General features: G+C 49.3%; 8 protein-coding genes across 8 annotated transcripts; 4 read left to right on the forward strand and 4 right to left on the reverse strand.

Annotated features, from left to right (window-relative positions):
• Positions 1 to 1943: 1943 nt before the first annotated feature.
• On the forward strand, positions 1944 to 4519 carry DEU56DRAFT_892181 (FAD binding domain-containing protein). Its single transcript, XM_041356315.1, has 12 exons — positions 1944 to 2168; positions 2225 to 2344; positions 2409 to 2567; positions 2632 to 2833; positions 2882 to 2988; positions 3043 to 3077; positions 3142 to 3318; positions 3370 to 3425; positions 3479 to 3488; positions 3551 to 3575; positions 3625 to 3651; positions 3705 to 4519. Exons 1-12 carry the CDS (start codon positions 2139 to 2141, stop codon positions 4392 to 4394), a joined length of 1638 nt encoding a protein of 545 aa, XP_041204802.1. The 5' UTR covers positions 1944 to 2138; the 3' UTR covers positions 4395 to 4519.
• Positions 4520 to 8398: 3879 nt separating this feature from the next.
• Positions 8399 to 9381, forward strand: DEU56DRAFT_872986 (6-phosphogluconate dehydrogenase C-terminal domain-like protein; the record flags this gene model as incomplete). The annotated part of the gene is made up of 3 exons (XM_041355824.1): positions 8399 to 8944; positions 8998 to 9043; positions 9092 to 9381. 3 exons carry the CDS (start codon positions 8399 to 8401, stop codon positions 9379 to 9381), a joined length of 882 nt encoding a protein of 293 aa, XP_041204803.1.
• Positions 9382 to 9470: 89 nt separating this feature from the next.
• On the forward strand, positions 9471 to 13061 carry DEU56DRAFT_560286 (uncharacterized protein). The gene is made up of 9 exons (XM_041346811.1): positions 9471 to 10056; positions 10115 to 10185; positions 10242 to 10383; positions 10442 to 11267; positions 11317 to 11422; positions 11470 to 11617; positions 11664 to 11938; positions 11989 to 12762; positions 12812 to 13061. The coding sequence occupies exons 1-9, from the start codon at positions 9787 to 9789 to the stop codon at positions 12954 to 12956; spliced, it is 2757 nt and encodes a 918-aa protein (XP_041204804.1). The 5' UTR covers positions 9471 to 9786; the 3' UTR covers positions 12957 to 13061.
• A 105-nt stretch (positions 13062 to 13166) lies between these two features.
• DEU56DRAFT_743291 (uncharacterized protein) lies at positions 13167 to 14528 on the reverse strand (the record flags this gene model as incomplete). The annotated part of the gene is made up of 1 exon (XM_041349000.1): positions 13167 to 14528. One exon carries the CDS (start codon positions 14526 to 14528, stop codon positions 13167 to 13169), a length of 1362 nt encoding a protein of 453 aa, XP_041204805.1.
• Positions 14529 to 14608: 80 nt separating this feature from the next.
• Positions 14609 to 15943, reverse strand: DEU56DRAFT_823528 (uncharacterized protein). Its single transcript, XM_041354204.1, has 2 exons — positions 15860 to 15943; positions 14609 to 15803 (listed from the first exon to the last, which is right to left on the reverse strand). The coding sequence occupies exon 2, from the start codon at positions 15615 to 15617 to the stop codon at positions 14730 to 14732; it is 888 nt and encodes a 295-aa protein (XP_041204806.1). The 5' UTR covers positions 15618 to 15803; positions 15860 to 15943; the 3' UTR covers positions 14609 to 14729.
• Positions 15944 to 16578: 635 nt separating this feature from the next.
• On the reverse strand, positions 16579 to 18129 carry DEU56DRAFT_823534 (uncharacterized protein). Its single transcript, XM_041354205.1, has 9 exons — positions 17849 to 18129; positions 17702 to 17794; positions 17627 to 17649; positions 17533 to 17566; positions 17410 to 17479; positions 17305 to 17355; positions 17177 to 17249; positions 17065 to 17122; positions 16579 to 17010 (listed from the first exon to the last, which is right to left on the reverse strand). The coding sequence occupies exons 1-9, from the start codon at positions 17884 to 17886 to the stop codon at positions 16812 to 16814; spliced, it is 639 nt and encodes a 212-aa protein (XP_041204807.1). The 5' UTR covers positions 17887 to 18129; the 3' UTR covers positions 16579 to 16811.
• Positions 18130 to 19431: 1302 nt separating this feature from the next.
• DEU56DRAFT_823540 (uncharacterized protein) lies at positions 19432 to 20746 on the reverse strand. Its single transcript, XM_041354206.1, has 8 exons — positions 20684 to 20746; positions 20540 to 20629; positions 20465 to 20487; positions 20371 to 20404; positions 20248 to 20317; positions 20143 to 20193; positions 20015 to 20087; positions 19432 to 19869 (listed from the first exon to the last, which is right to left on the reverse strand). Exons 1-8 carry the CDS (start codon positions 20719 to 20721, stop codon positions 19652 to 19654), a joined length of 597 nt encoding a protein of 198 aa, XP_041204808.1. The 5' UTR covers positions 20722 to 20746; the 3' UTR covers positions 19432 to 19651.
• Positions 20747 to 21673: 927 nt separating this feature from the next.
• DEU56DRAFT_823546 (uncharacterized protein) lies at positions 21674 to 23703 on the forward strand. The gene is made up of 3 exons (XM_041354207.1): positions 21674 to 21809; positions 21847 to 22077; positions 22135 to 23703. The coding sequence occupies exon 3, from the start codon at positions 22144 to 22146 to the stop codon at positions 23527 to 23529; it is 1386 nt and encodes a 461-aa protein (XP_041204809.1). The 5' UTR covers positions 21674 to 21809; positions 21847 to 22077; positions 22135 to 22143; the 3' UTR covers positions 23530 to 23703.
• Positions 23704 to 24389: the final 686 nt, after the last annotated feature.

A 24389-nucleotide genomic window follows, 5' to 3' on the forward strand; every position in this document is an offset into this window, starting at 1 on the left:
GCACGGAGGCATTCCTTACATTGAAGCGCGACGGAAAACTCGGAAATAGTTCGTTTGTTATCGCTCCATGCAGGTGACCGCTAACCCTGGTCCAAAGTTCCCGTCGTCGTAGTTTTCACAAAATATGATATGCTCATCGATCTCGTGGATCGTACTCTGGACAGCTCCTCTCTCACGCAGCGAAAGAAACACATGAGGAAACACGAGCCCATCTGAATCCGTCCGTCAGCATTTGGCGCCCGAAGTGTGAATCGTCGCGATTTGCATTCTGAGGCGCGCACTGGCAGGTGAGTCTTGTCAGAATCGCAAATTCCCTACTCGAGCCGCGGCTCAGGCCAGAGCCAGGCCAAAGCCAGCCGTCATTTGCGGCTTTGGCCCGGCTTGGATTTTTTGCAGGCCAGAGCCGTCTGAAGCCAGGCCAAAGCCGTGGCTTTTGGGCCAAGCCGGGCCGGAACATCACTACTAATGGGATAGCTACTAGAACACTTGATCAAACTTTGGATCGACGAAAACGCATCCGGGCTATATAAGACTGTCATCACACCAATGTCGACAATACTCAATCGTTTCAAGCAGTGTGCGCAGGACCTCGTCGAAACCCTATACCGGCTCCAAATGTCAATCTGGGCGGACCCGGTGGTCCAGGCCAATCACATCAAGTCGACCATCGATTTCCTCACCAGCAACAATTCCCTCAATTTTATATTTGGTGAATCAGTGAAAGTATGTACTATTTTTCGAATGCTACTGTTCGAAGGATGACAAATTATCAACAGATTGATGGCCACGAGTTGCGGTACCCGTTCGAGCACGAAGCAATCATCCAGATTGCAAAGTGTGCGGCATTTCGTGATGGCTACGGCAAATTCATCGACTCGGACAGTGGCTTCGACAACATCATGGCGATCTCTGGTACAGCGGCATGTTGTAGTTTGCAAGAGTTTGCGACTGGTGAATTCAACCAAATTGACTTTACTTACACTACTTTTCACGCAATGTACGAGAGACTCCTGAAGTTCATTCGCGAGGATATTAGGAGCTCTTTGACATTGCAAACTCGGTGGAACAAATTGCATCAACTTTTTCGTAGCGGAGCTCGTTGATTAGTAGATCATTATCTTACGAGTTATCTTCAAGTTGTAGATATGATAATCTCAATCAAATCGGCATCTCTTGTGGATTTAGTCAGGACTTGACCTTCCACCAATCGCATGAATGCGCTACTGAAGTCGTAAGTGTTCGTAACGCGCGTAAGTTAAGCGTTCATTTCGTCGTTTTGCAGATGCTAAGGCCTAGAAGGATCGAAAGGTACGACGCAATGCGAATGTTGTTTTCATTATCTACCTGATCTGGCCATATCAACCGTTACGGTACAAACATAAAATAATCAGAACCCATCGTACCACGCCATAGTGGGTTTTCACTGGGGACGACTTGTGCGTGTAAAGAAATTTATATGAGTGAATACTAAAGATCTGGGGATATTCGGGTTACTACGCGTCCAAAAATATTTTCGAGAAATACTTCTTCACGCCTTCTGCACCATGAACAATCGCCCCAACCATTCCGTCTGGCCGTAACGCTTCCTCGCGCAAGGCCTGAAGGCCTGACCCCTGAGTTCAAACAATAAAAACCCTCCATGAGTTAGCCCGTGACAGCATTCACACTACTCGCATGAATTCCCGATTTCGCTCCCGGACAAGGTCACAGTGTGGCTTCCAAGCAGCTTCCATAATTTTCGGGATCCCTTGCAACCGCCGTACGATGTACGTCCAACCAACCCCAAACCACTCCTCGGCAGCCTTGCACTGGGCTTCTAGAGACTTGTGAGAGAGGCTGGCGAGCATTTACGACGAACGGATTTAGCCTAGGAGGGTTTTCCTGCTATCACTCGGACCTTGTCCGGGAGCGAAATCGGGAGTTCATGCGAGTAAGTGAATGTTGTCACGGGCTAACTCATGGAGGGTGTTCAAACTTTGTTTGCACTTAGCGGTCAGGCCTTGCGCGAGGAAGCGTTTGTGCATGCCATTTGCCATCAGATGAGGGAATTGAGTAAGGTTCGGCTCCAAGTTGTATAAGAGGGCACCATGAATTCTCTGTGCTAACCCAACAACTTCTGAACTCAACAACCTCTACATATGGATTTCACTCATCCTCCTGTGCTAATCGTAAGTGATCTGCTTATGATAGAAGCCAGCACCTTTGCTGAATTTCTCTTTCTTAGGTAGGGGCCGGGCCAGTGGGCCTGGTAGCAGCGTTGACGCTCCTCCAGAACGGCATCCCAGTTCGCATCATCGACAAAGACCCTAACCCTCGCATCGGACAGCGTGGTGCCGCATACTGGGTTCGTCATATTATATATATATTCTTTTCATATCACCCTATGGTCTCATTAACCGCACGGACAGCCACGGTCCCTCGAACTCTTCAACTTCCTGAATGTCCCAGAAATCAACAATCTGGCGACTCCAGCCCTTCCCGTCCGTTCGTACAAGCCCGGGACGATGGAGCCTCTGATACAGCCCCAGTTACTCCCGACTATGAAACCTAACCCTGCGGTACCATTTGTGCGCAACACTGTCGTCTGCTCAATGCTCGAGTCTTCATGTTGATTGTTGGGTTTTGTTTTAGCATATCCTCATGATGATGGGTCAACAACTCGTAGATGTAATTCTGAAAGGCCACCTTGCGAAGTTCTCTTGCTCTGTCGAGATGGGAACAGAACTGTGCTCATTTGAGCAGTCCGACGAGGGCATTACTGCTGTTCTCGCGAAGAACGGCATATTAGAGACGTTCAATACCAAGTGGATGATCGGTGCTGATGGCGCTAAAGGCAAGATATGGTTAAATACAACAGAACGAGACTGAATTTGGTTCGCAGGTGTCGTGCGCAAGCAACTTGGGCTCACGTTTTTGGGCGAGACTAGACCCGGTGACCAACTTCTGACCGGAGATATCTGTTTGAAGAGCGATAGTATTGATAGAGTGGTGTGTTCATGTTGTACGTTCTCGATTGAAAGCTGTTCTGATCCAGTCTCGAAGCATTGGCACCAGTTTGGAAACTATGCTGAACGAAGGTATGTTCCGTTTCTGCTCTTGCGGCTTAGAGATGTGTATTGACGGTGCATTGACGACCTACAGCGTGTTGTTGCAGCCAACAAAGGAAGTTGGAGAGGACGGCTGGCAATTTTTTTTCTTCGGCCCTGAACTAGACATGCCGAAGCTCGCTCAGAGCGAGGAGCTTGTCTTCGAGACCATCACGTCCTTAATACCAGCGGAGATCACGTTCGACAAGGTGGTTTGGATGAGCGCATTCCAGTGCGTTTTGTATTCCTCTAGGTGTCGACACGCGTTCACGAATTTCTTTAGAGCCAATATCCGAATGGTGGATAAGTTTAGCGAGGGTCGAGTCTTTGTTGCAGGCGGTATGTGGTTCGATTTTAGACGTGTGTAGCCGTGTTGATAGGAGTGGTGGTAGATGCTGCTCAGTATGTCTCTCTTTGAATGTCTTCCGAGGCTCTTCATAAGCTGCTTCTAACACATATTCAAGTGTCCATAGTCCAATGGGTGGCCAGGTATGGTGGTTTGATCGGTGCAAATAATTACTCATTTGTCTATGAACAGGGACTCAATTCAGGTGTGCAAGATGCTGTAAGTCAGGTAGATCCAGCATGTACGACACAGCTAACCGTGCTCTACGCCAGTTCAATATAGGATGGAAGCTTGCGCTCGTCGAAAAAGGACTCGCCGACAAGTCTCTTCTCGAGACATACAGTGCCGAGCGTTTGCCTGTCATTTCTGAGTTGCTCGACATGACCACCACGATTCTCGACAAGGCAATCTCAGGAGATTTCTCGCTCGCACGAACCCCGAAGCTTTTCATGCTCGGCATCAATTGCCGATTCAGCAACATCGTCCTGGATGAGTTTGTGCCTCCAGTCGAGGGCAGGCCTATCAACGCCTACGGGGAGGATTACGAGGGGCATCTGGAGGCTGGAGACAGGGCGCCTGATGCGCCCAATATGCTCCAGGTGGGGCGCGGAGAATCCGATGTGAAGACGCTTTTTGGTCTGTACAGACCCTGGTACCACACGGTGCTTGTGTTCGTGCCGAGTCTCGCTGATGCTAGCCCGATCTTGGGAGCACTGGAGGCATTGGACAAAAGTGTCGTGCGTTCGGCAGTCGTTCTGCCCTCATTGGCGTTAGCGACGGATGTCGCATCTCTTGCGGACCTCGTCCTTGTTGATCAGGATGGCCATGCCCATTCGGCTTACCTCGTGGAAGCTGGCAAGACAAAGGTGTTTGTGATACGGCCAGACGGAATGGTTGGGGCGATTGTTCATGGTGCAGAAGGCGTGAAGAAGTATTTCTCGAAAATATTTTTGGACGCGTAGTAACCCGAATATCCCCTCTTTAGTATTCACTCATATTTTCTTTACACGCACAAGTCATCCCTGGTGTATCACGTTTGTAACTGGATTACGATATAGAATTACACCAATTTGTAGGAGTTCGAAACAATTCGCTGCTCGAGCGGGACTCACGCAATACGCAGCCTTGTTCACTGCTGAGGCTGTTTTCATGCAGTTCATTATCACGCCCTCCTTCGGGCCGTTTGAACAAATTCTTGTAAAATGCTTCGACGACGTGTTTTACGACAGTGTCGTTGACCAACAACAGCGTGCCTGTGACACTATGTTGAACCCGGATAACTCCAGCTGCGAGGTGGTGTAAGCACACTGGCTTACTTGAGTTCTCATAATCAATACATATACTGTCGCTGGTACTGAAGACTAAGTCTTCAGTATTTCTCCCTTTTGGTGTATCGGTTATGCGGCGCGGCAGCTGACCTACTTACAGGTGGATGACTTTGTGTGTCTTGTCTTTTCATCGCCGACAGCGGTACGACAGCGGTCTGTCCGGGACTGTCTGACGTCACCTGCCCAACACTAAACAGGAAGGCACCTCGGTCTATTGAATGCTGCCTTAAGCTTATGACGAACAACCTCAGCGTCCCTCACTCCCAAAAACTTCAAGTCGCCGATCTCGCAGGCGCTGAGACTACCCCTCCCCGAAAACTAAACTCACACCTGTCAATCCTCAGCCTCTTCAAGAAATCAAATATGGCCTTCCCAGTTACTGGCCATGATTTGCGCGATGAAGAAAACGACACAGGATGAGTAGTGGGCTGAGTGGTGGGATAAGGCGGGGAGTGGGGATATGGAAACTGTGAATGAAGTTTAGGAGAGGCAGAGAGGGGTGGTGGGTGAGGTTAACCGAGTCTCTAGAGGTAATGTGTAGCGCCTCACTCAATTCAAGCCTGCTGTCGACAGATAAGAGCGCCTGGCCTTGCCCGGCACCGGATTGACGTTTCCCGATTGCCACACAAGATGGAAAGACACTCGAGCGATTGAATCCTACCTGTGGTGTTGATCTCGTCGTTCTACACCTACGACAACGAATCGATGTGGGAGGTTGATTAGCGAACGAGAAACACCGAAAACTAGTTGGGCCGGGAGTTGGCCGAAAAACCAAGATGGAAGACGACGCTGTAAGCAAGGCTGTGGCACTTGTGAAAATGATCACATAGGTGTTTGGATAAAACGCGCCTGGGAAGGCGGAAACTCCGTCGCATCATTAGTAGTTGATTTGAGATTCGAAAAAAAGATATTTGCAAGCAGCCTTACCATTCACGTTTCGCTACGAGCGATGAGGGAGGGTGACTATATTGTGAGTTCAATAAGACCACGGTCCGATATCTCAGAAGTAGCAGATAACATACCCAGATTCCGGAACCACGCTGTGCGATGCGAGGGTTTTGGTTTGTATCGAGTCTTTATCGATGAAAGGATGTTTTGGAGGGGGGCGGAGCGTCAACGCTGCTACTAGGCCCACTGGCCCGGCACCTACCTAAGACAAATAAATTTAGTTCAGGTCACTTACAATTAGCATAGATGGGTGAATGGAATTCATATGTAGCGCTCGCGAGAGGACTTCCAAGACAAGTAGTTCGAAGTCCAGGGGATTCAGTCAACGGAATCGTGTGAAATTCAACTGCGTATTAGTATCAGCATCCTCAGGTCCTGTTTGTCATAACAAACTAGGTGCGACCGAGTATTGCATTGCAAAGCTTCAAGTGCGCAGACTCGTGTTGCATCGCCCAAAAAAGTGACGGGGTTGGCTGCCATGGGGACAAGCTAACAGACTAATTCAAGCACGTTGTCGAGACTCGACAGACAAGAATGCCTCCATTTGCCCGGCACCAGATTGACTTTTCCCGATCGTCGCAAAAGATGAGAGCGCGCTGGAAGCAAGGCTGCGAATGCATCTCAAAAATATTATCATGCAAATGCGCTTTGGAAGGGGAAGGGGAAGGTAACCGAAGGTTGCAGAATTAGTAGTGGGTTTGAGACGCGAGAAGAAAGAAATTTGGCTGCACCTGGTGCACACGCAGATCTTGGGAGTCGACGAAATGAATCGGTGACATTGCAGTAAGATAAATGCGTCAGGACAAGTTAAATGGTGAGGCTGCGATGTGCTGGAGAACCTGCTCGACACGAGAAGGATATATAGCTGTCGGCCAGATCTGAGCGCTGGGAAGTATTAACTGCATTATCACAATTGGATGCGATGGGATACATGCTGAAAGATATGGAGATAAAAGTCGGATGTACACAGTGCAGAGGCAGCGGGAGGGCATACTGTCGAGAAAGGCGGGTATGACAATAGGGAGCATCATTGACCTTCTCTTCGTCCTTTGTTTCTTTATGCAGGAAGAACTGCATGCAGCCCATCTCCCAAGTACGTAGGATTTCAGGAGTTAGTTGCCCTGCAGTAAGAAACGGAGGTTTGCTTGCCGAAGTTTGTTCAACACACGCAAATTTGGTCGTGGAAGCCATAGCCGTGGTGGAGATGTCGGATTTGGATGATTCTGATTGTGAGGATATATGTGTGTTTGTTAGCGAGGGTGGACATGAGATATTTAGGGAGGTTAACCCTGTTGAGGGTTGTGATGGATCTGAAATAACAGCAGGTGTAAGGGTTCCACTTGTTGTGGTGGTAGCCTTGCTACGGCTACGAGTTGTAACTGTCGTAGGAGGAGCGGTACAACAGTGAAGGCAGCTTATTGTTGTTCAGTGCAGGTCTTGACATAAGTCAGTACCCGACGGATGTATTCTTTTGGGTAGTCGGCGAGGAACAATAGTTACAGTAACAGCAGCGTAACGGTGGACAGAAGATTAATGCTCGGCTGATCATTAAACAAAAGTGGAAAGCCGTCATGTTTGACGGTAAACACTGAGCGGTCAAACAGCAACGAGGAAGAGCATAAGATTCTTGAGACAGTAAGAGGCTGATCTACAAGTATAACTCTAGGGGCTATATATAGGGATCAGTAATGTGTAGCCAAATATCTGATAACAAACTGCAGTGTCCAATCATAGTGAATCGTGCGATGAGCATAAGAAACACCTACTGTAGTCATGCGTTACAGAAAATGGCTAGGGAGATGTAATTGTCGCTTAGTCCAGACCAGAGAACATACATACCGAGCTGATGATGAGAATATAAGACCTGACTAGATGAAAGCCGGGAGTCATCCGAGAACAGATACTGGACCACGGCGAGTAGTAGACCTTATAATGCCCTAGGTCATCGAACGGTTTAGCTTGTTCGTATGCGACTGGAGATCGACAACGAAAACGAGCGTCTACTCTGCTCTCCGTTATCCGATGCGGAAAGAACAAGAAAAGTGGACCACAGAACTGGCAGAAAAGCGAAATCTTGGCGGGGGATTCAGAAGTTCAGGGGTTAGGCACCCGCTGCAATTAAGCGATGTTCGAGTCAGGAACAGTCTGGGGCAACGATTGTAAGAACACATCGCTTCACATTTAAACTATTGGTACGTACAGTCGATCATTTAGAGCTTCTACCCATCTTGCGACTGCTCAAGCAGACTGGGCTGGTGATGACTGACAGGCGAAGATATAAAGGGCTATCCCGACAACTGTGAAGCCAAAACAGCACCTAGGAAATGCGTTCCTGAGTGTAGGGAGTGAATAGTAACAATCAAGCCGTTGTGAAGGATATTCTCTGACACTCGTGTACAGTAGTAGTCATACACAAGGTACTCGTAGAGTCAAGGTTTGGCGTGGCAGAGCGATGGTAGCAACCATGTCATGCCAAAGACTGTCGACGTCAATATATTGATCTCAAACATGCGATGTATACGTAGCTCAATGTGCGAACTATCAGGTGCGTTGGACTGCTAAGTAACGGACCGTAGCGGGCCTCATTCGGCTTGTTCCAGAAATAACTGTCGATGACTATAAATAGAGCTAACTGCTATCGGTATCTTCACAAGATATGATATTTGGATTGAACAGTCATGTCGTCTGCAATGCCGCGTCTGGCAGTAGTCGCCGCTGGGGCCATGGGCTCTGCCGTGGCGAAGCGCCTAGTCAGCTTCGGCTGTACAGTATACACCAATCTTGATGGCCGCTCTGAAGCCACGCGAAAGCGCGCCCAAGATGCAGGGATGATTAACGTTTCCATCAATGAGCTTGTGCTCAAGTCAGATTGGATTCTAAGCATTTTGCCACCAAGGGACGCTGTGTCGTTTGCCGAAAAGATACAGGATGCTGCTGCCAAACATGGGAGCGCATTTCCCTCCCCACGAACATTTGTGGACTGCAACGCTGTGAACCCGGAAACGGTAAAGCGTATCGCGGCCCTATTTGCAGGGACGAGTGTCAAGTTTGTCGATGCTGGCATTATTGGAGGGCCCCCGAAAGGCAACTATGATCCTACATTCTATGCATCAGCAGAAGACGGGAAGATGTTGGATGAATTCACTGCGCTGTCGAACTATGGGTTGAAAGTATCTCCTCTGAAAGGAGAAGGGGTCGGGGTCGGGGACGCTAGCGCACTCAAGATGTCATATGCTGTAAGTGAAAGAGCAGACGAATAAGTTGTACGTTGCTTGAACATGTTGAACAGGGAATAACAAAGGGAACGACGGGTTTGTATACCACGATGGTACTAGGTGATTGCTATCTCCTTGTGAAGAAAACGAGTGATTGACGGAAGGCAGCGGCTCATGCATCGTCGCCTGCGACCGCAGATGCTCTCATGAGAGAGCTACATATGTCCCAGCCTGTTTTGTTGAACCGCCTGGTTGAGGCTGTACCGCCCATGCTACCGAAAGCGTACAGATGGATTGGAGAGATGGAAGAAATTGCTGACTTTGTTGGTGGGGGTGAGGGGGACGTGTACCGGGGTATAGCGAAAGTATATGAGCGGATTGAAAAGTCGATAGCGGGTGACGAGGTGGACGTAGCGACGTTGAGGAAATTTGTAGAGAAAGCAAAGAAATTGGACTAGCTAGGACCTGCTAGGACACGAGCTGGTTGTCAATGAAAATTCTTGATGGATGAGGTTAACGTTTGGTTACAGCAACGTAAATGAACTGCTGTAAACTTATATTGACCTGATACACTTGTTCCGAATTCGGGAGGATCGATTACGGCCTTGCAGGGGGTTACTATCTTTAAGCGATAGTCGAAACGTTGACTGCGTCGGACCCGTTAACCTTCAATTTTCTCTTCTTTGATTTCCTAGTTTTTGGTTGTCTCCTTATTGCTTTTTCGATTGGAGAAATCAACTCAGTTTTCGTGGTCGTCGTCGTCCTGGTGCTCATTACGTCCATCGATTATTGTCCCTTTGGCGCCTGGGAAATCTCCAGCTCATCCGCTTTTTTGAATCGTCAAGAGGCGCCATTTCTTGAACATGGCCGTTGCTGTGGGCGAGATAGCCGCTGATCTGAAACCACTTTCTCTGTCATCAGACACTCAGACAGCCCCTGGGTCACAGGCACCCTCTGCAACCGATCTAGACGCAAAGACCAATGGACATACCACGGACACTTCTGCTATACCCCAGGTAAACGTCAATGGGGAACCCATGCGCAGTCCCCGCCCGTCAGCAAGTTTTGGCCGTGTAGACGCAGAGGATGCGAGATGGGGCTCCAATTTTTGGGTGACTTTAGTAGATCCGCAGGTATTCATCTCGTCTCGATCGTCGACATGGTTTCATGTTTAGAACGCACTTTTAAAAGACTAGCACTGTATTCTTCGCGTGCCCTGCCACTGGACAAGTGAGCTGGGATCCACCAGCTGGTACGTTTGTGTGCGTGATGTCATAATTTCAAATATTGAGCTCTGTTCTTACCTGTGTTTGTGCAGTTTGCCTCCGAGCACAGAGGGAGAGTGGTGGGAGCTCAGTGATGACTCCCGTGGTGGAATCCCATACTACTATCAAACCAAGACGGGGGAGACGGTCTGGGAACGTCCAGATGGTTTTGTCATTCCTTTGACTATCATTCAAGTAATGCATTCACGTTAACTGATTCTTCTTACAAGTGTAGCTAACACTTCTCCTACAGCAATCCGCCCTGGGTCGTCGTCTTTCGCAGAATGGCATGCGCAAAACCAATCCTGAAGTCCAGGAATCCACCGCAGCGCCAGGTCGGTCCCCCTGTCGAACTCGGACTCGATCACAGGCAAGTCTAAAAGACGCACGCCATGTGTCACCCCGTTCCAACGAAGAGCCTCCGTTGCCGCGACATTCGTTGTCATCAGCACGGAGTTCGCCAGGAAGGATATCAGCTTCTGGGGCTAGCCCGACCAAGAAGTCTCCTACCGTAAGGCGCTCATTTACCACAGACCAATACGGTCACGCAAACTCCCCTCGTGGATGGACAAATGGACATCATCTACCCCCTATACCCGCATCCCCTTATGCAACTGAACCTTCTACACCAACCTCGCGAAAATCACTGTCAACGCCACCTGCCAAAGTCGCAGCGAACGGAAGCACACGATCGAGCCCTCGCAACAAGGAGAAAGAAAAACGCCTAGCTTCAGATACTGATGACAACTCACCATCGCGATCGCGGGCCAAATCATCCTCTTATGTATCACACCGACCCCCCATCCCGCAGAGTCTCAACGCGGCTGTGGAAATGCTGACGTTGTCTGAGCGGCGAGCTGCTTCTGACACTGGTCACGGGCAAGCACCGTCATCACCACCAGCCATGGATAAACCACGGCCGAGCACAAGCCATTCTCCAAAAGAGAAGGCAAATGAGAAACGAGAGGTTCCTCAAACTCCCAAACTGGCCGCAAGTAATAGTTTCTGGATGACACGCAGTACGTCGACCCATCCCACAATACTCGGCAAGACTATTAGTAGCCCTGTTCTCAACAAAGGTACGCTTTTCACTGCCGATACTTTCTTGGCTGATTGCCTGCGATCCAGAGGCAACTAAGAACATGAGCGCCGTCAAGAACCCAGCAGGAGGAAAACCGATTCCAATCACTAGGCAGCCTACTCCCCATGCCCCTACTGCTACTTTAGCATCTGGGTAAGTACGCCACATGCATGGATTGAATATGTCTTATACTTTCTCAGCACATACCCTGTCCTTCCTCATGACCTCGCGTCAGACATCCAACAATTCGTCGAATCCGACTATGCAAGGCAATACTTCTCGACACATCGTACTGGCTTCATATTCAGGCGCAAGGTTCCCGTCGCACAAATGATGACATGGCAAAAGGTTGGTGACGGTCTCTCGTCCTTACAGCTAGTTGACATACATCCAGGCACCGCTCAGCTCGCCACTTCTCACATTGAATCGCTCGCTCAAGAACGATGCAGTCCGGATTTTCAAGGTTATCCAACATATCATGGGCGACCGTGAACGTGAGAAATCGGCTGGTATTCCAATTCACAATGGTTCTACGCACTCCCTCACGGGGAGCACCGTCGGCCTACTAGAGGAAGAACGGTGGTTGCTGGGAGAGGGTTTGGCTCATGGCGAGCTAAGGGATGAGATATATTGTCAGTTGATGAAACAGCTCAACGGGAATCCCAATACGTATGTCATCCGTCTACCTTTGTTGTCCAGCGATCTCACAAGTGTTTCAGAGAAAGTGTCTTCAAAGGCTGGCAGATGCTCTGCGTACTCCTCACTGCGTTCCCGCCCTCAAAAAACTTTGAGACGTACCTGCGTTCTTTTATGCAACAGCGGACAGGTCAGCAAGAGGGCAGGGTTGACGTGATAGCCAAGCACTGCCTTCGCCGTCTAGTTGCGATCTCAAAGAAAGGTCCACGCGGAAAGCCTCCGACGATGGCAGAGATCGAGACGGCATCGGACGCCGCCTTCAACCCATCCACGTTCGGGGAATCGCTGGACGCAACCATGCGCCTGCAAGAGCGCAACTACCCACACGAGAAGATCCCCATCATTCTCCCGTTCCTCGCAGACGGGATCCTTGCTCTCGGGGGCATGAAAGCGGAAGGCATCTTCCGCGTCCCTGGCGATAGTGACTCCGTGTCGGAACTGAAGTTACGCATTGATAGGGGCTATTATACTCTTGACAGCGTTGATGATCCCCATGTCCTGGCTTCGTTGCTTAAGCTCTGGTTACGTGAGCTATGCGACCCACTGGTGCCTGAAGAGATGTACAACGACTGCATCACGCATTCTCGCGAACCTGAGACGTGCATACAGCTTGTCCGGCGTCTGCCCACGATAAACAGAAGGGTCGTGGTTTTCCTGATCAGCTTCTTGCAGTTCTTTTTGGAGGAGAAGGTGCAGACGGTGACGAAGATGACATCGGCGAATTTGGCGTTGGTGATGGCGCCGAACTTGTTGAGGTGTAATTCGGAGTCTATGACCGTTGTGTTCACAAATGCCCAGTGCGTATTACGATGGTATTCTTGTAGCTCTGTGCTGATGTCTTTACAGGTACGAACAAGTGTTCGTCTATAATCTTTTAATGCACCTCAAGTGCGATCAAATTGATACGGAATATGTTCCCGTCCATGGCCTTGGTGCCAGCCTACCATCACCCCCACAACCTCGCGTTTCTAAATCTCGCAGCAGAAAGTGACCCATGCTATCGTATATCCACCATCTTTTTCTATACCCACCATCCAACTTGGAATTGCATTCATGTACATACAGATTTCTTCTTTCGGTCCTCGCAAGTGTACCTGCTATCATTTATCATCTCTCCAACTCTACTGTCATTCATCGCGAGTAGCACAAGCTCCTACCTCTCCTTGGTTAATTACGACAAAAAAATGTATCGGTTAATACGCTATTTGAATTCTAGACGATCTTCGCCTGGTATTTTGCCATCGAGCCAATCATCCAGCCCTGTCCGTTCTGAATCCTGTTCCCGACGCCTCGGCTTCGGCTTCGGCTTGCGAGAACCACTCCACTGACCAAACTCATACCCATCCTGAAGGTCCTCCTTGAGCGCGTCCCCCTTCCACGCATCAAAAGCCGGCGCCCTCTGCTTGCCCGACGCTTTCCCCTTCCCCTGCTTCCGTCTCGGCTCCTTAATAGCAAGCTGCTCGATTTTAGCCAACATCCCAATAACCTCCCCACTCCCAAACACAGATTCCTCTTCCCAAATAGTGCGTGCGCCTACTTCGCGCCGTAGTTTTTCGACGAGCTTCTTGGTTCTGCCATCGGGCTCGACACCGTTCACGCGCATCTCTTCGAGGGCGTCGTGTACGCCTTTGAGGTCGCGGAAACATGACCACCGAGTTTCTATGAGCTCGTTGTATGCGGGCGTGGTGCACCCGAATACGTAGCTTGGGATGCTTAGATGGCGGGCGTAGTCAAAGATGGAGAGGGCGAGGTGGGGGTCACGGTACTTGTCACGGAAAGAACGCATGAGATGCGCGATGAGGTAAGGATAGGTCGGGTGTTGGAGGTCAGGGTGCGAAGATGCAGGTTGTGTTAGCTGTGGTTGTGGATTTGCGCTCGCGTTTGCATTTGCGTTCGACGCCGCTGGAGTTGGGGCATGTTGCTCCTCAGCTTTTGCAATAGCATTCCGCGCACGTTCCTCGTATTGCTGAGACTGCCCAAACACTTCCCGCATAGCCCATTCAAGCAGCTGCTGATCCGTATCGCAAAGCTCCATTTCTTCCTTCTTCTTATCAAATTCCTGATCCGCCTCTGTCGTCCATTTCAACCGTTTTGAGTGTCGTCTGAGTTTGCCGAATAGGTCTGTCATTGGGGCTTGGCCGAATGGTTTGCGCCCTATTCCGTTGAGGACGGCGAGTGGGTCGTCTTTCTGTGGTGAGAGCCTGGCGGAGGGGTTCTTTTGCTCTGAGACGGCGTCGAATATCATGTTGAACATTTCGTCAAACGCGCTGACTTCGCGGGCTGTCATTGCTTGTCTGCGTGCGCGGGTGTGTCCTGGTGTTTCTAAACCGCCAGCACGCAATCCCTTGCGTGCTGGGGTGGGGAGGATAGGTGGTATGTCATTGATGGAGTCGCCCAGAATACGGTCCCAAGGAGATTCTTTGGTGGCGAAAATGGAGTCGGTTTGTGAGGAAGTGCTACTGCTTGACGAGTCGCTAGGTGCAGCAGAGGACGTCAGGCAGCGTGCAGCAGCCCTTGCAAGACTTGCACACGCATAATTGGTGACTCGATGGTAGACGAGCATGAATGGTGGCAATTTCCAATTTGGACAAAATTGAGCTTCACGTTGTTTTGCCGGGTTGGACTTGACCGTAACACTTCACAGCCTCTTCAAGTCACATCTGTGCAGATGAGTTGCGCGTCTTGAGACTGAAGCAAGCCAGGACACAAACTCGTTCATCTAATACAAACGTTGTTGCAAGACTAATCTATAGGGTATTGCGTTTCATGTTGTCTTAGGAAGACTGTCAATACAGTCCCGAATAAGACGCAAGGTCTCGACCTTGTCGTACAACACACACGTGCAGTCATTGTTGGGGCATTTGGCATCCCAACACGCCTTCGCCTCGGGCCACTCCGTCAGTCCGATATCGACAACCGTATCTCCTAGCGGGCGTACATCCATCTCCATCACCACTTTATACTTGAGCTCTCTCCATGTATGATGATCAATGATCCACCTGCAGCGCGGGCAAGATGCCGTCGTGCTTCCTGTCACGAACGGCTGCTCATTAAGTCGTTTCTTAATACCCTCGCGTCGGTCGCGATGCAGGTTTAAAAGGTCAAGCACAGCGCCCGTGCGTAGTTTTCGGAGGATGGGTTGATGTTCTGGTGCGTAGATGTTGAGAGCGAGCGACTGCGCGGACGCATGTTTGGCCTCTTCTTCCCATCCACAACGGGTTGCAGCTGCGTAAAGGCGCAGAGGCTGATCTAAGAGCGGGGGCGTCATGATAAGAACGCGTACGAGCGACACAGGCCCCGGCATGTCGTATTTTTCCGCGGCGTATAATAATGCATCAACCTCGTCATATGTTGTGAGTGGGTTGATTGGCAGACCACAGATCATAAGGAGGAGGCTCTCTAGTGTGTAGGCGTCTTCGTCTAGATTGATGGTATCGGGGTTGTTAGGAAGTGGGTTTTGTTGGGGCATGGAGAAGAGGGATCGGAACCAGCCCGATGTCGTTTTGAGGGTCCATGAGTGGACACGGAACAGGGTATGGTTTTTGGCACCGAGTATCACATCGGCTTCTGGAGAACAGAAGGACGGGTGGAAAGCACCCTCACCCGCCATTCCGACTAAAGCCGCACCAGGAATGAGCTCCGTTTCCATCATCGGGGCTGCAATCAAGTAAAGTGAGGCGTGGTAGACTAGAGCAGAATTTGAGGTCGGTATCTTACTTCTTTCAAGTCAACGGCCTGACTTCGTAGTACCTTGCAGACCTTGCAATTGAGGCTGTCAGGCTCGTCGAAGGTGGTTGAGACACGCGAGTGATCACGTTGCTCAGTGTCTTGTCAAGTGGTACGTACCGTGCACCTTATTATATCACCCTTATAAGTAATAACCCCTGTCTCTAGTACTCGAGGCAGCAAAATCAATCACGAACTTTGCACCACAACTCAGCCAGTTGTTCAACAACTGCCATCTCACGAGGATCATCGTAAAGGCTGTGAATGTTTTTGCCAGTGATGTATGCTATTTTGGTTTCGAATATTTCCCTGGCTCTTAACTGGTTTTAATCAGCTTGAATCTCCTGGTGTGATGCGAACAACTTAATTCCATTCTCCAGTGCCTTCTACCGGGTACTTGGTTCGGGTAGATCCCCAAGGATACCGCCCAGAAGCAATTCGCGTAGCCAAAGTTCCGCGTCTAAAACACAGAAGAAAATTTCTACCTCGACCTCTGACGCAGAGCACACCTACGTGCTCCCAATTAACGGCGAACTCTGCAAAGTTCCCCGCATCTGCGCAACCAATTGTGTCCTTATCGAATCACAATTTCACCCTCATCCCGGTAGTATCCATTTTCGTCCATATGTGTTCTCCGACACTGGCAAGGGCCCTGGAATGTCTCCTGCTGGACCGTCAGCTACAAAGGCGGTCTCGAATAAAGCGGGACGATTAACGACCATTACAGACGGCGTAGATATGTATATGTGTATCCGTCCGCACTCACACACGCTTTATGCGACCGCGAATTACCCAGGCCTGCCAAGTAGAGTATTAATGCTCGACAGTTCAACGACTCGACGGTACCGTAAAGTTAACATCTCGACGTGCGCAACTTCTCTCTCGATCTGGCGTCGTAAAACGTTAAACATTGTCTATTGAATTCCAAACTTGAATATATAGATAGAAGCCCATCAAAACAGCACAACTATTGCAAACTATTACATGAGAGACGAGCGACCTTATAAATACAAGCAATCGAGTCAGCCTATGGAACACTGCTACGAAAACAGGGATAACATTGAGATCCAGACCTCACAGAGTAGCAGATATTTGAGGGTACCAATTTCGCATTCCTTCATTAAGCCTGGACGATCGAGTAATGTCCAGAGGCGTCGCGTTTGAGGGTCCAGGTCGTGCTTTCTTTAAGGGCGGCGAGGTTTTGTGACCAGATCGCAGGGGTATCGACGGGTTCCGGTAAGACTGCGGTTTCTGGATAGTCCGAGGTGATGTAGGCTCGTAGAACCGGAATGAACTCAGCCATGACGTCCCTGCCATCTCTGTGTTTTGTGTTGTGAGCTCTCTGGAGGAGAAATGGAGGGAAAATAGCATACTTGACTCCACTGAAGAAGAGTGCAGGAGTAGGTATCAGGTCTCCTTTGTTCATGAAGCCTGAAGGTGGGATACGTTGAGTTGAATGAAAAAGAGAAAATGGCGGTCACAAACCGACTGCAATGTCCTGGGTATCCCCAGTGTTGTTCACCGCCTGCACGACACCAGAGGTTACCGCCTGAGGGGGCTACACGAGTTATTTGTGAGTTGTCGAGATAAATATCAACGGAAGCCAGACTTACTGAGAAATGGAAGACATTGTTGGACTCGGTCAAAGAGGTTTTCTCGCCGTCCTATATCGTGATTCGCGTTAGCTAGGAATCGCAGGGTAGATGAGAGGCGCTCACATTGATCTTGACGCAGGTTTCAGCACCAACGATGTTCCCATCCACGAGCTGCGGTTTCGAAAAAGCGAGCCTATGCGTTGAATAAGCGATGTTCATGAGCACTATTTGCGTCATTTGTCTTACTGGCTCGTGTAGGTCGCGTGCGCTTTGTAAGGACCTAGGACGAGGGATTATATGTAAACTGTCAATTAACTAGCAAAAATGTGGGAACACCCACCCGTCTTCCTGAATGAGCTAACCCTAAATAATTGCAAGGTTTGAAATCATCGCGGGCAACAGTAAGCGCACTTACTTCCAAACTACGGGAAAGACATCCCGGTAGAGGCTGCCTTCCATGTTTTTATCGAAAGTGAGCATGAGCGATACATCCTTGCCAAGGTCGTTTCTGTGAGACGGTCAGGTGAAGAACTATGCGGGGTGATAATGCAAAGACACTCACGACTGAAAGGTCAAGTTTCTGACAAATGCGTGCGACATCGTTTGAGATGGAGAGTGGATTGTATATAAGCTAAGACAGAGACACGCTCAGTGGTTGAGAACAACGACTTTATGATTGTAGTACCTAAGACAGAGACACGCTAGGAAAATTATCGTAAGAGACGGCGTGATAACTAGAGACCATGAAACTGTGATTGAGAACAACGAGTGAGGTATGATGATACGAGACGATGCGATAAGTAGACACATGATGAGACACGTGATGGACAGAATAGGAAAAATGGAATAGGGCTTGAGTTTGCGGCAGTCAGAGCGCTCAGCAAGGAGGTCATTTATATGCAAGCCAGTTTCGACTTCTTGGCCCTTCAATGTCTCTGTAGTACCTGCCGCTGAGGGCCCGATAATTCTGGTATCCGTGTCCAGCTGATCCACAAGGCGGTAGTACACGTTAGCGCTTGTCTTGCTTCTCCACGATGCTTTTCCCGTGCAATCTTGAGCCTTCATCGGAGGTTCGTAACTGCAGTTCCAAGTAGTACCCCTTGTACCTGTCCTTCACGCTCACCTCCTATTCAAGTTGTGCCCAATCATAGCATCACCAGTGGACAGGGGTCAGTACTGAGAGTTAGTCTGCCCTCTAAGGAAGGACGGGTCGATATAGCACCCTCACCTGCCATTCCGACTAAAGCCGCACCAGGAATTTCAATGTCAACGGCCTGACAGTACCTTGCAGATCTTGCAATTGAGGTTGTCGGGCTCGTCAAGGGTGGTTGAGACACGCGAGTGATCACGTTGCTCAGTGTCTTGTTAAGTGGTACGTACTGTGCGCCTTATTATAATTAGGCCCTTGTAAGCAATAACCCTGTCTCTAGTACTAGAGGCAGCAAAATCAATCACGGACTTGGCACCACAACTCACCCAGTTGTTCAACAACTGCCATATTCGCTGGGATCATCGTAAAGGCTGTGGATTTGTTGGCCCGTGATGTGTATCATTTTTGGTTTCGAATATTTCCCTGGTTCTAAACTGGTTTTAATCAGCTTGAATCTCCTGGTGTGACGCGAGCCACTTAGTTCCATCCTCCAGTGCCATCTGCCGGGTACTGGGTAGATCCCCAAGGATTCCGCCCAGAAGCCATTCGCGTGGCCAAAGTCCTGCGTCTCAAACACAAAGAAGAAAATATCTACCTCGACCTATGACCCAGAGCACACCTACGAGCTCCCAATTAACGGCGAACTCTGCCAAGTTCCCCGCATCTGCGCAACCAATTGTGTCCTTATCGAATCACAATTCGACCCTCATCCCGGTAGTGTCCATTTGCGTCCATGTGTTCTCCGACACTGGCAAGGGTCCTGGAATATGTCTCCTGCTGGACCGTCAGCTACAAAGGCGGTCTAGAATGAAGGTCGATCAACGACCATTACATACGGCGTGGATATGTTTATTCGTCCTGACTCACACACGCTGTATGCGACCGCGAATTACCCAGGCCTGCCAAGTAGAGTATTAATGCTCGACAGTTCAACGACTCGACAGTACCGTAAAGTTAACATCTCGACGTGCGCAACTTCCCTCTCATGAAATATTAACATCGACTGTTGAATTCCAAACTTGAATGTATAGATAGAAGCCCACCAATCAAAACAGTACAACTGTTGCAAACTATTACATGACAGACGAGCGACCTTATAAAGACCAGTAACCGAGTCAGCCCATCGGAACGCTGCTACGAAAAAAAGGGAAAACATTGAGATCCAGACCGCGCAGAGTAGCAGATATTCAAGCGTACCAATTTCGCATTCCTTCATTAAGCCTGGACGATCGAGTAACGTCCAGAGGCGAGGTCGCGTGTGAGGGTCCAGGTCGTGCTTTCTTTAAGGCCGGCGAGGTTTTGTGACCAGACCGCAGGGGTATCGATGGCACCTCGTAAGATTGCGGTTTCCTGATAGTCCGAGGTGATGTAGGCCCGTAGAACCGGAGTGAACTCAGCCGTGACGTGACTGCCATCTCTGTGTGCTGTGAGCTCTTCGGAGGAGAAATGGAGGGAAAATAGCATACCCAACTTCATTGAAGTAGAGTGCAGGAGTAGGCATCACGTCTCCTTTGTTCATGAAGCCTGAAGGTGAATTGCGTTGAGGTGAATGAAAAGGAGAAGATGGCGGTCACGAACCGACTGCAATGTCCTGGATGGCCCCAGTGTTGTTTACCGCTTGCAGGATACCAGAGGTTCCCGCCTGAGGAGGCTACACGAGTTATTTGTGAGTTGTCGAGATAAATATCAACGAAAGCCAGACTTACCGAGAAATGGAAGACATTGTTGGACTCGGTCAAAGAGGTTTTCTCGCTGTCCTACATCGTGGCTTGCGTTAGCTAGTAATTGCGGAGTAGACGAAAGGCGCTCACATTGATCTTGACGCAGGTTTCAGCGTCAATGATGTTCCCATCCACGACCTGCGGTTTGGAGAAAGCAAGTCTATACGTCAAATAAGTGACGTTCATGAGTACTAGTTGCATCCTTTGTCTTACTGGCTCGTGTAGGTCGCGTGCGCCCTGTAAGGACCTAGGACGAGGAATTATATGTAAACTGCCAATTGGCTAGCAAAAATGTGGGAACACCCACCCGTCTTCCCGAATGTGCTAACCCTGAAAAATTGCAAGGTTCGAAATCATCGGGGGCAACAGTAAGCGCACTTACTTCCAAACTACGGGAAAGAAGTCCTCGTAGAGGCCTTCCATGTTGCCATCGAAAGTGAGCATGAGTGTTACCTCCTTGCCGAGGTCGTTTCTGCGAGACGGTCAGGTGAAGAACTATGCGGGGTGATAGTGCAAAGACACTGACGCTTGAAAGGTCAAGTTTCTGACGAATGCGTGCGACATTGTTTGAGATTGAGAGTGGATTGTAGAGCTTAGGTTCTGCAGTCAGAGGCTCAGCAAGGAGGTCTTTTATATGCTTCGGGTCGTATGGGCTGTACTTCCTTCACTGCTTTGCGATATAGCCAGCTTCGCCTTGGTAGGCTTGCTTGTACCTTCGTACCTCGGTACCTGCTGTCAGGGACCTGATGCATTATACCACCCTTACCTTGGTTTGCTATATAATAGTATATCAAGCCAGTTTCGAGTTCTTGGCCCTTCAGGCGGTAGTACATGTTAGCGCTTGGCTTGCTTCTCCACGATGCTTTTCCCGTGCAATCTTGAGCCTTCATCGGAGGTTCGTAACTGCCGTAGGTACCCCCTTCACGCTCACTTCCTATTCAAGTTGTGTCCAATCATAACGTCATCGGTGGACAGCCTGGGATCAGCACTGAGAGTAAGTCTGCCCTCTAAGGTAGACAACTTTGAAAATCCGAACAGTGAACCTATAGTACTTGTAGGAAGTCAAGTTGCAGTCGCGAGTACTGGCGGGTGAGCACGGACATGCGCTCATGGCACATTTCGTGACGGATGACTGCAGAATCATTATATTGCTGCTGTATGTAGCACATAAGTAGTACTCGGGTGGACCGGATTATCGAACGAGCTGCCAGGCGGAAGTTGAGTTACGGAAAACCGATGAACGTGCGTCGACTGGTACAAAAGTGGGGTACCAACTCCGCAGAAGTTGCCTAAATTGCTTGCAAGGGTCAAGTGCATTAATGTTGGCTGTAAGTCAGCATGGCGTCGGCTGAGTTTTGTCTGCTCATCTAGATTTAGAGCAACATCCAGTGATCCAGCTAGTGTATTGACTCGGAAAAACAAACTTTCGAGTTATGACTAAGCAAATGCCAACGCGCGCTAGTAGCTTTGTTGGTAACCACAGCGTCTACTCACCAGGTTAGCCCCTATATACTTGTTGGATTTAGTCAAGCGTGCGCTACGTCCAGCGACGACAACGTGCGCTACTATTGTTTCTCGCTTACCTATTGTCTCGATCATATGGTCTGTCTTTCGTATTACTTATGTCGGCTGAATCTTTTGTCTGCTTAGACCAGGACCCCCCCTTTTCTTTTGTCTATGGACTCATACCCTATCTCTACGAACAAGAGCATTCGTTCTTACTTATACTCGCAGTATCGAGCTCGTATACCTCAGACGCATCCGCGTGCACGATCTGAGGTAAGACATTTAGTTTCCACTTACATTCACCTATACTTACTTTGTGTTAGCTATCTACTTGATATAGATCCACGCGAAACGAGTTCATAACTTGCACAATACTACCTCGTATCAACACTCCCTTGCGTTGGTCCAGACGAGGTAGGTCCATTTACTCTCATTATTTAAGCCCTCATCTCACTAGGATTTTTGTGACAGTCGCAAAAAATGTCGCAAACGTCACAATCTGAGTGTTTCATCCACTCGCTTCCCACAGAGACGGTGTGCAACATCCTCAAGACTTTACTTTATGACATTATCGAAGATGATATGATAAGAACTCCTGAAGCCAAGCACCGGGTTCTGGCAGGAGGACTACCGTTCCTTCACACCATGGCATTGGTGTGCAGACATTGGCGAGACATCGTGTCTTCTACACCCGAGTTGTGGACTCGGATCTTTTGCGTTTTTCCCCAGGAGGAGCTCCGGTGGATGAAATCCCAACTCAAGAAGACCGTCAGATACCCAATCCATCTGACCGTAATTCTGAATCACTACCCTGATGATGCCGTAGACTGGGTCTGTCGTGTTTTCCGCGTCATTGCACGGAATCTTCAAAGACTGAAGAGCCTTAGAATATCCAAGTTCTATGAGGAATACCAGTCGTACGACACGCGGCCGCATCGCCACCTCGACAAACTAAAAGGATATGCGCCCCAACTCGAGTTTTTACGATTCACAGATGGAGGGAGAGATGCCAATCGTCATTTCAACCAACCGTGTTTGAAATTGGACTGTCCAGCCCTTAGGACACTTCATATCGACACGAACGCGATTTGCGGCTCGGATCAACGGTGGATGCACGAAATTCTGACACATATTGAAAACATGATCATATCATATGAATCCGATCCTCTAGCCTATGGATATTCAAATGAGACGCTTGCTCGGGCGTTGAAGGCAGTATCGCGGCCAATACCTTGCCTCACTCTCGATAACTGGAATCTGAGATCGCTTTTCGGCCGCCAAGTCGACTACAAAATTGTGGCAGAGAAAGTGATCCTGCGCACACGCTTTGATGCTTTGACCGTGCTCGATAACGATTGCCAGACGATTGTTCTTCACCAATGCAATACTATCCGTGATCTTCATGGCATACCGTTACCTTCCTTCAATTCTCTAGAGTTGAATGGGTGCTCTAGCAAAGATCTGCAGCATATCCCTAGGGTCTGCAAATGGGACGGTACTACGGTGACCATCACGAACAGCCACTTCTCCTGCATAGAGATCATCCTATACTTCCTCGGTGCACCTTTCAAAAGCCAGAGTTGCTCCCTGTGGCCCCGTGTCACCACACTCAAGCTCGTAGCCGAAGGCGATTTTGACATGGAGTTGCTGTTGACAACATTGCAGGCAATGATCAGCAGCCGGAGGGAGGCTGCGGGGCAGGAGAACCTAGGGAAGGACGAGGAGGAGCTGAATAGCATGAGATTCGAAGGCGTGCGTCCGATTATGGTACTTCATGTGCACGGCGGACAACGTCTGTCGCACAAGGAGAAGGTGTGGTTTGAGGAACGGGTGAGGGACTTTGTGTGGGATCACGAGAAAATGTGAAGGAGCAGTTGATATGCCTGGATTGGTCTAAAGAAATGTACATGTTATCTATCGTTTGCGTTCGGTCATTATTCTAGGTGTAACCGCACATAAATGTCCTAGCTCCGTCCTGGACGTTCTAAATTTGGAGTAATCCCTTGCTACTTAGGCTTGAGTTGGCCGGACAGCCTCTAACCTTCTCCGAGTTCTGACTTGAACAGTGGACACTGACAAGGGCCCTGGAACACGTTTCTTGCTGAAATCCCCAGACCACACTCCCCCTTCCCTGGGCCCCATTCACATCTCAACTATTCCTCTCTCTTATCTATCAAGGAGCCGTCTCGATGTTATCCGATACCTGGCCGAAGCGGATGTCTGCGGACCTTCAGGTCTTGAATGAAGGGGAACACTGATAAGCATTTAGTACGGCGCGTAGATAGGTGCAGTTTATTTTTGCACTCCTGCCTTCTAGCTCACGCTGTCTGCCGCCATACGAATAACCCCTGTTAAGTTGAGTAGCTCGACGACTCGACATTAACACCAAGTTAACATCTTGCCAAGTACGACTGCTCTCGGCTATCACCTGTTATCACAGGTAAAATGTTAATATTAATTGAATTATGTTATGCTCGAACAACAACGACGATCTCCTCGTTCACTGGCTGTGACGTGGGAGCATCAACATCAGTATGTATCTGCCACAGCGTGCGGATCAACTACTGTCGCATTGTAACTACAAAACCCCAAAAAAACCATCACAAGCGCAGCAAAAACATTGATGACGTGTAACATCAAATCAGTCCATATCGGAAAACGAATAAGTACCCATTGACGAACACCACATCCAAAAGTACATAGAAGATTAAACGAAGGCCTCGAAA

This window comes from Suillus clintonianus, assembly GCF_016758775.1.
Source record: "Suillus clintonianus strain FC179 chromosome Unknown DEU56scaffold_82, whole genome shotgun sequence".
In the NCBI taxonomy this organism is placed as follows: domain Eukaryota; kingdom Fungi; phylum Basidiomycota; class Agaricomycetes; order Boletales; family Suillaceae; genus Suillus; species Suillus clintonianus.

What these genes read in the sequence shown, in the direction of transcription:
- DEU56DRAFT_892181 (XM_041356315.1), top strand. Translation starts at nt 2,139, where the DNA reads ATGGATTTCACTCATCCTCCTGTGCTAATC. An exon ending in CTCATCCTCCTGTGCTAATC is followed by an intron (nt 2,169 to 2,224) that starts GTAAGTGATCTG and finishes TCTCTTTCTTAG; the next exon opens with GTAGGGGCCGGGCCAGTGGG. An exon ending in AGCGTGGTGCCGCATACTGG is followed by an intron (nt 2,345 to 2,408) that starts GTTCGTCATATT and finishes CCGCACGGACAG; the next exon opens with CCACGGTCCCTCGAACTCTT.
- DEU56DRAFT_560286 (XM_041346811.1), top strand. Translation starts at nt 9,787, where the DNA reads ATGGCCGTTGCTGTGGGCGAGATAGCCGCTGATCTGAAACCACTTTCT. An exon ending in CCACCAGCTGGTACGTTTGT is followed by an intron (nt 10,186 to 10,241) that starts GTGCGTGATGTC and finishes GTGTTTGTGCAG; the next exon opens with TTTGCCTCCGAGCACAGAGG. An exon ending in AAATGATGACATGGCAAAAG is followed by an intron (nt 11,618 to 11,663) that starts GTTGGTGACGGT and finishes ACATACATCCAG; the next exon opens with GCACCGCTCAGCTCGCCACT.
- DEU56DRAFT_823528 (XM_041354204.1), bottom strand. Translation starts at nt 15,617, where the DNA reads ATGATGGAAACGGAGCTCATTCCTGGTGCGGCTTTAGTCGGAATGGCG.
- DEU56DRAFT_823534 (XM_041354205.1), bottom strand. Translation starts at nt 17,886, where the DNA reads ATGTCGCACGCATTTGTCAGAAACTTGACCTTTCAGTC. An exon ending in CACGCGACCTACACGAGCCA is followed by an intron (nt 17,480 to 17,532) that starts GTAAGACAAATG and finishes TTCAACGCATAG; the next exon opens with GCTCGCTTTTTCGAAACCGC. An exon ending in AAACCTGCGTCAAGATCAAT is followed by an intron (nt 17,356 to 17,409) that starts GTGAGCGCCTCT and finishes ATCACGATATAG; the next exon opens with GACGGCGAGAAAACCTCTTT.
- DEU56DRAFT_823540 (XM_041354206.1), bottom strand. Translation starts at nt 20,721, where the DNA reads ATGTCGCACGCATTCGTCAGAAACTTGACCTTTCAAGC. An exon ending in AGAAACTTGACCTTTCAAGC is followed by an intron (nt 20,630 to 20,683) that starts GTCAGTGTCTTT and finishes ACCGTCTCGCAG; the next exon opens with AAACGACCTCGGCAAGGAGG. An exon ending in TAGCACATTCGGGAAGACGG is followed by an intron (nt 20,405 to 20,464) that starts GTGGGTGTTCCC and finishes TCCTCGTCCTAG; the next exon opens with GTCCTTACAGGGCGCACGCG.
- DEU56DRAFT_823546 (XM_041354207.1), top strand. Translation starts at nt 22,144, where the DNA reads ATGTCGCAAACGTCACAATCTGAGTGTTTCATCCACTCGCTTCCCACA.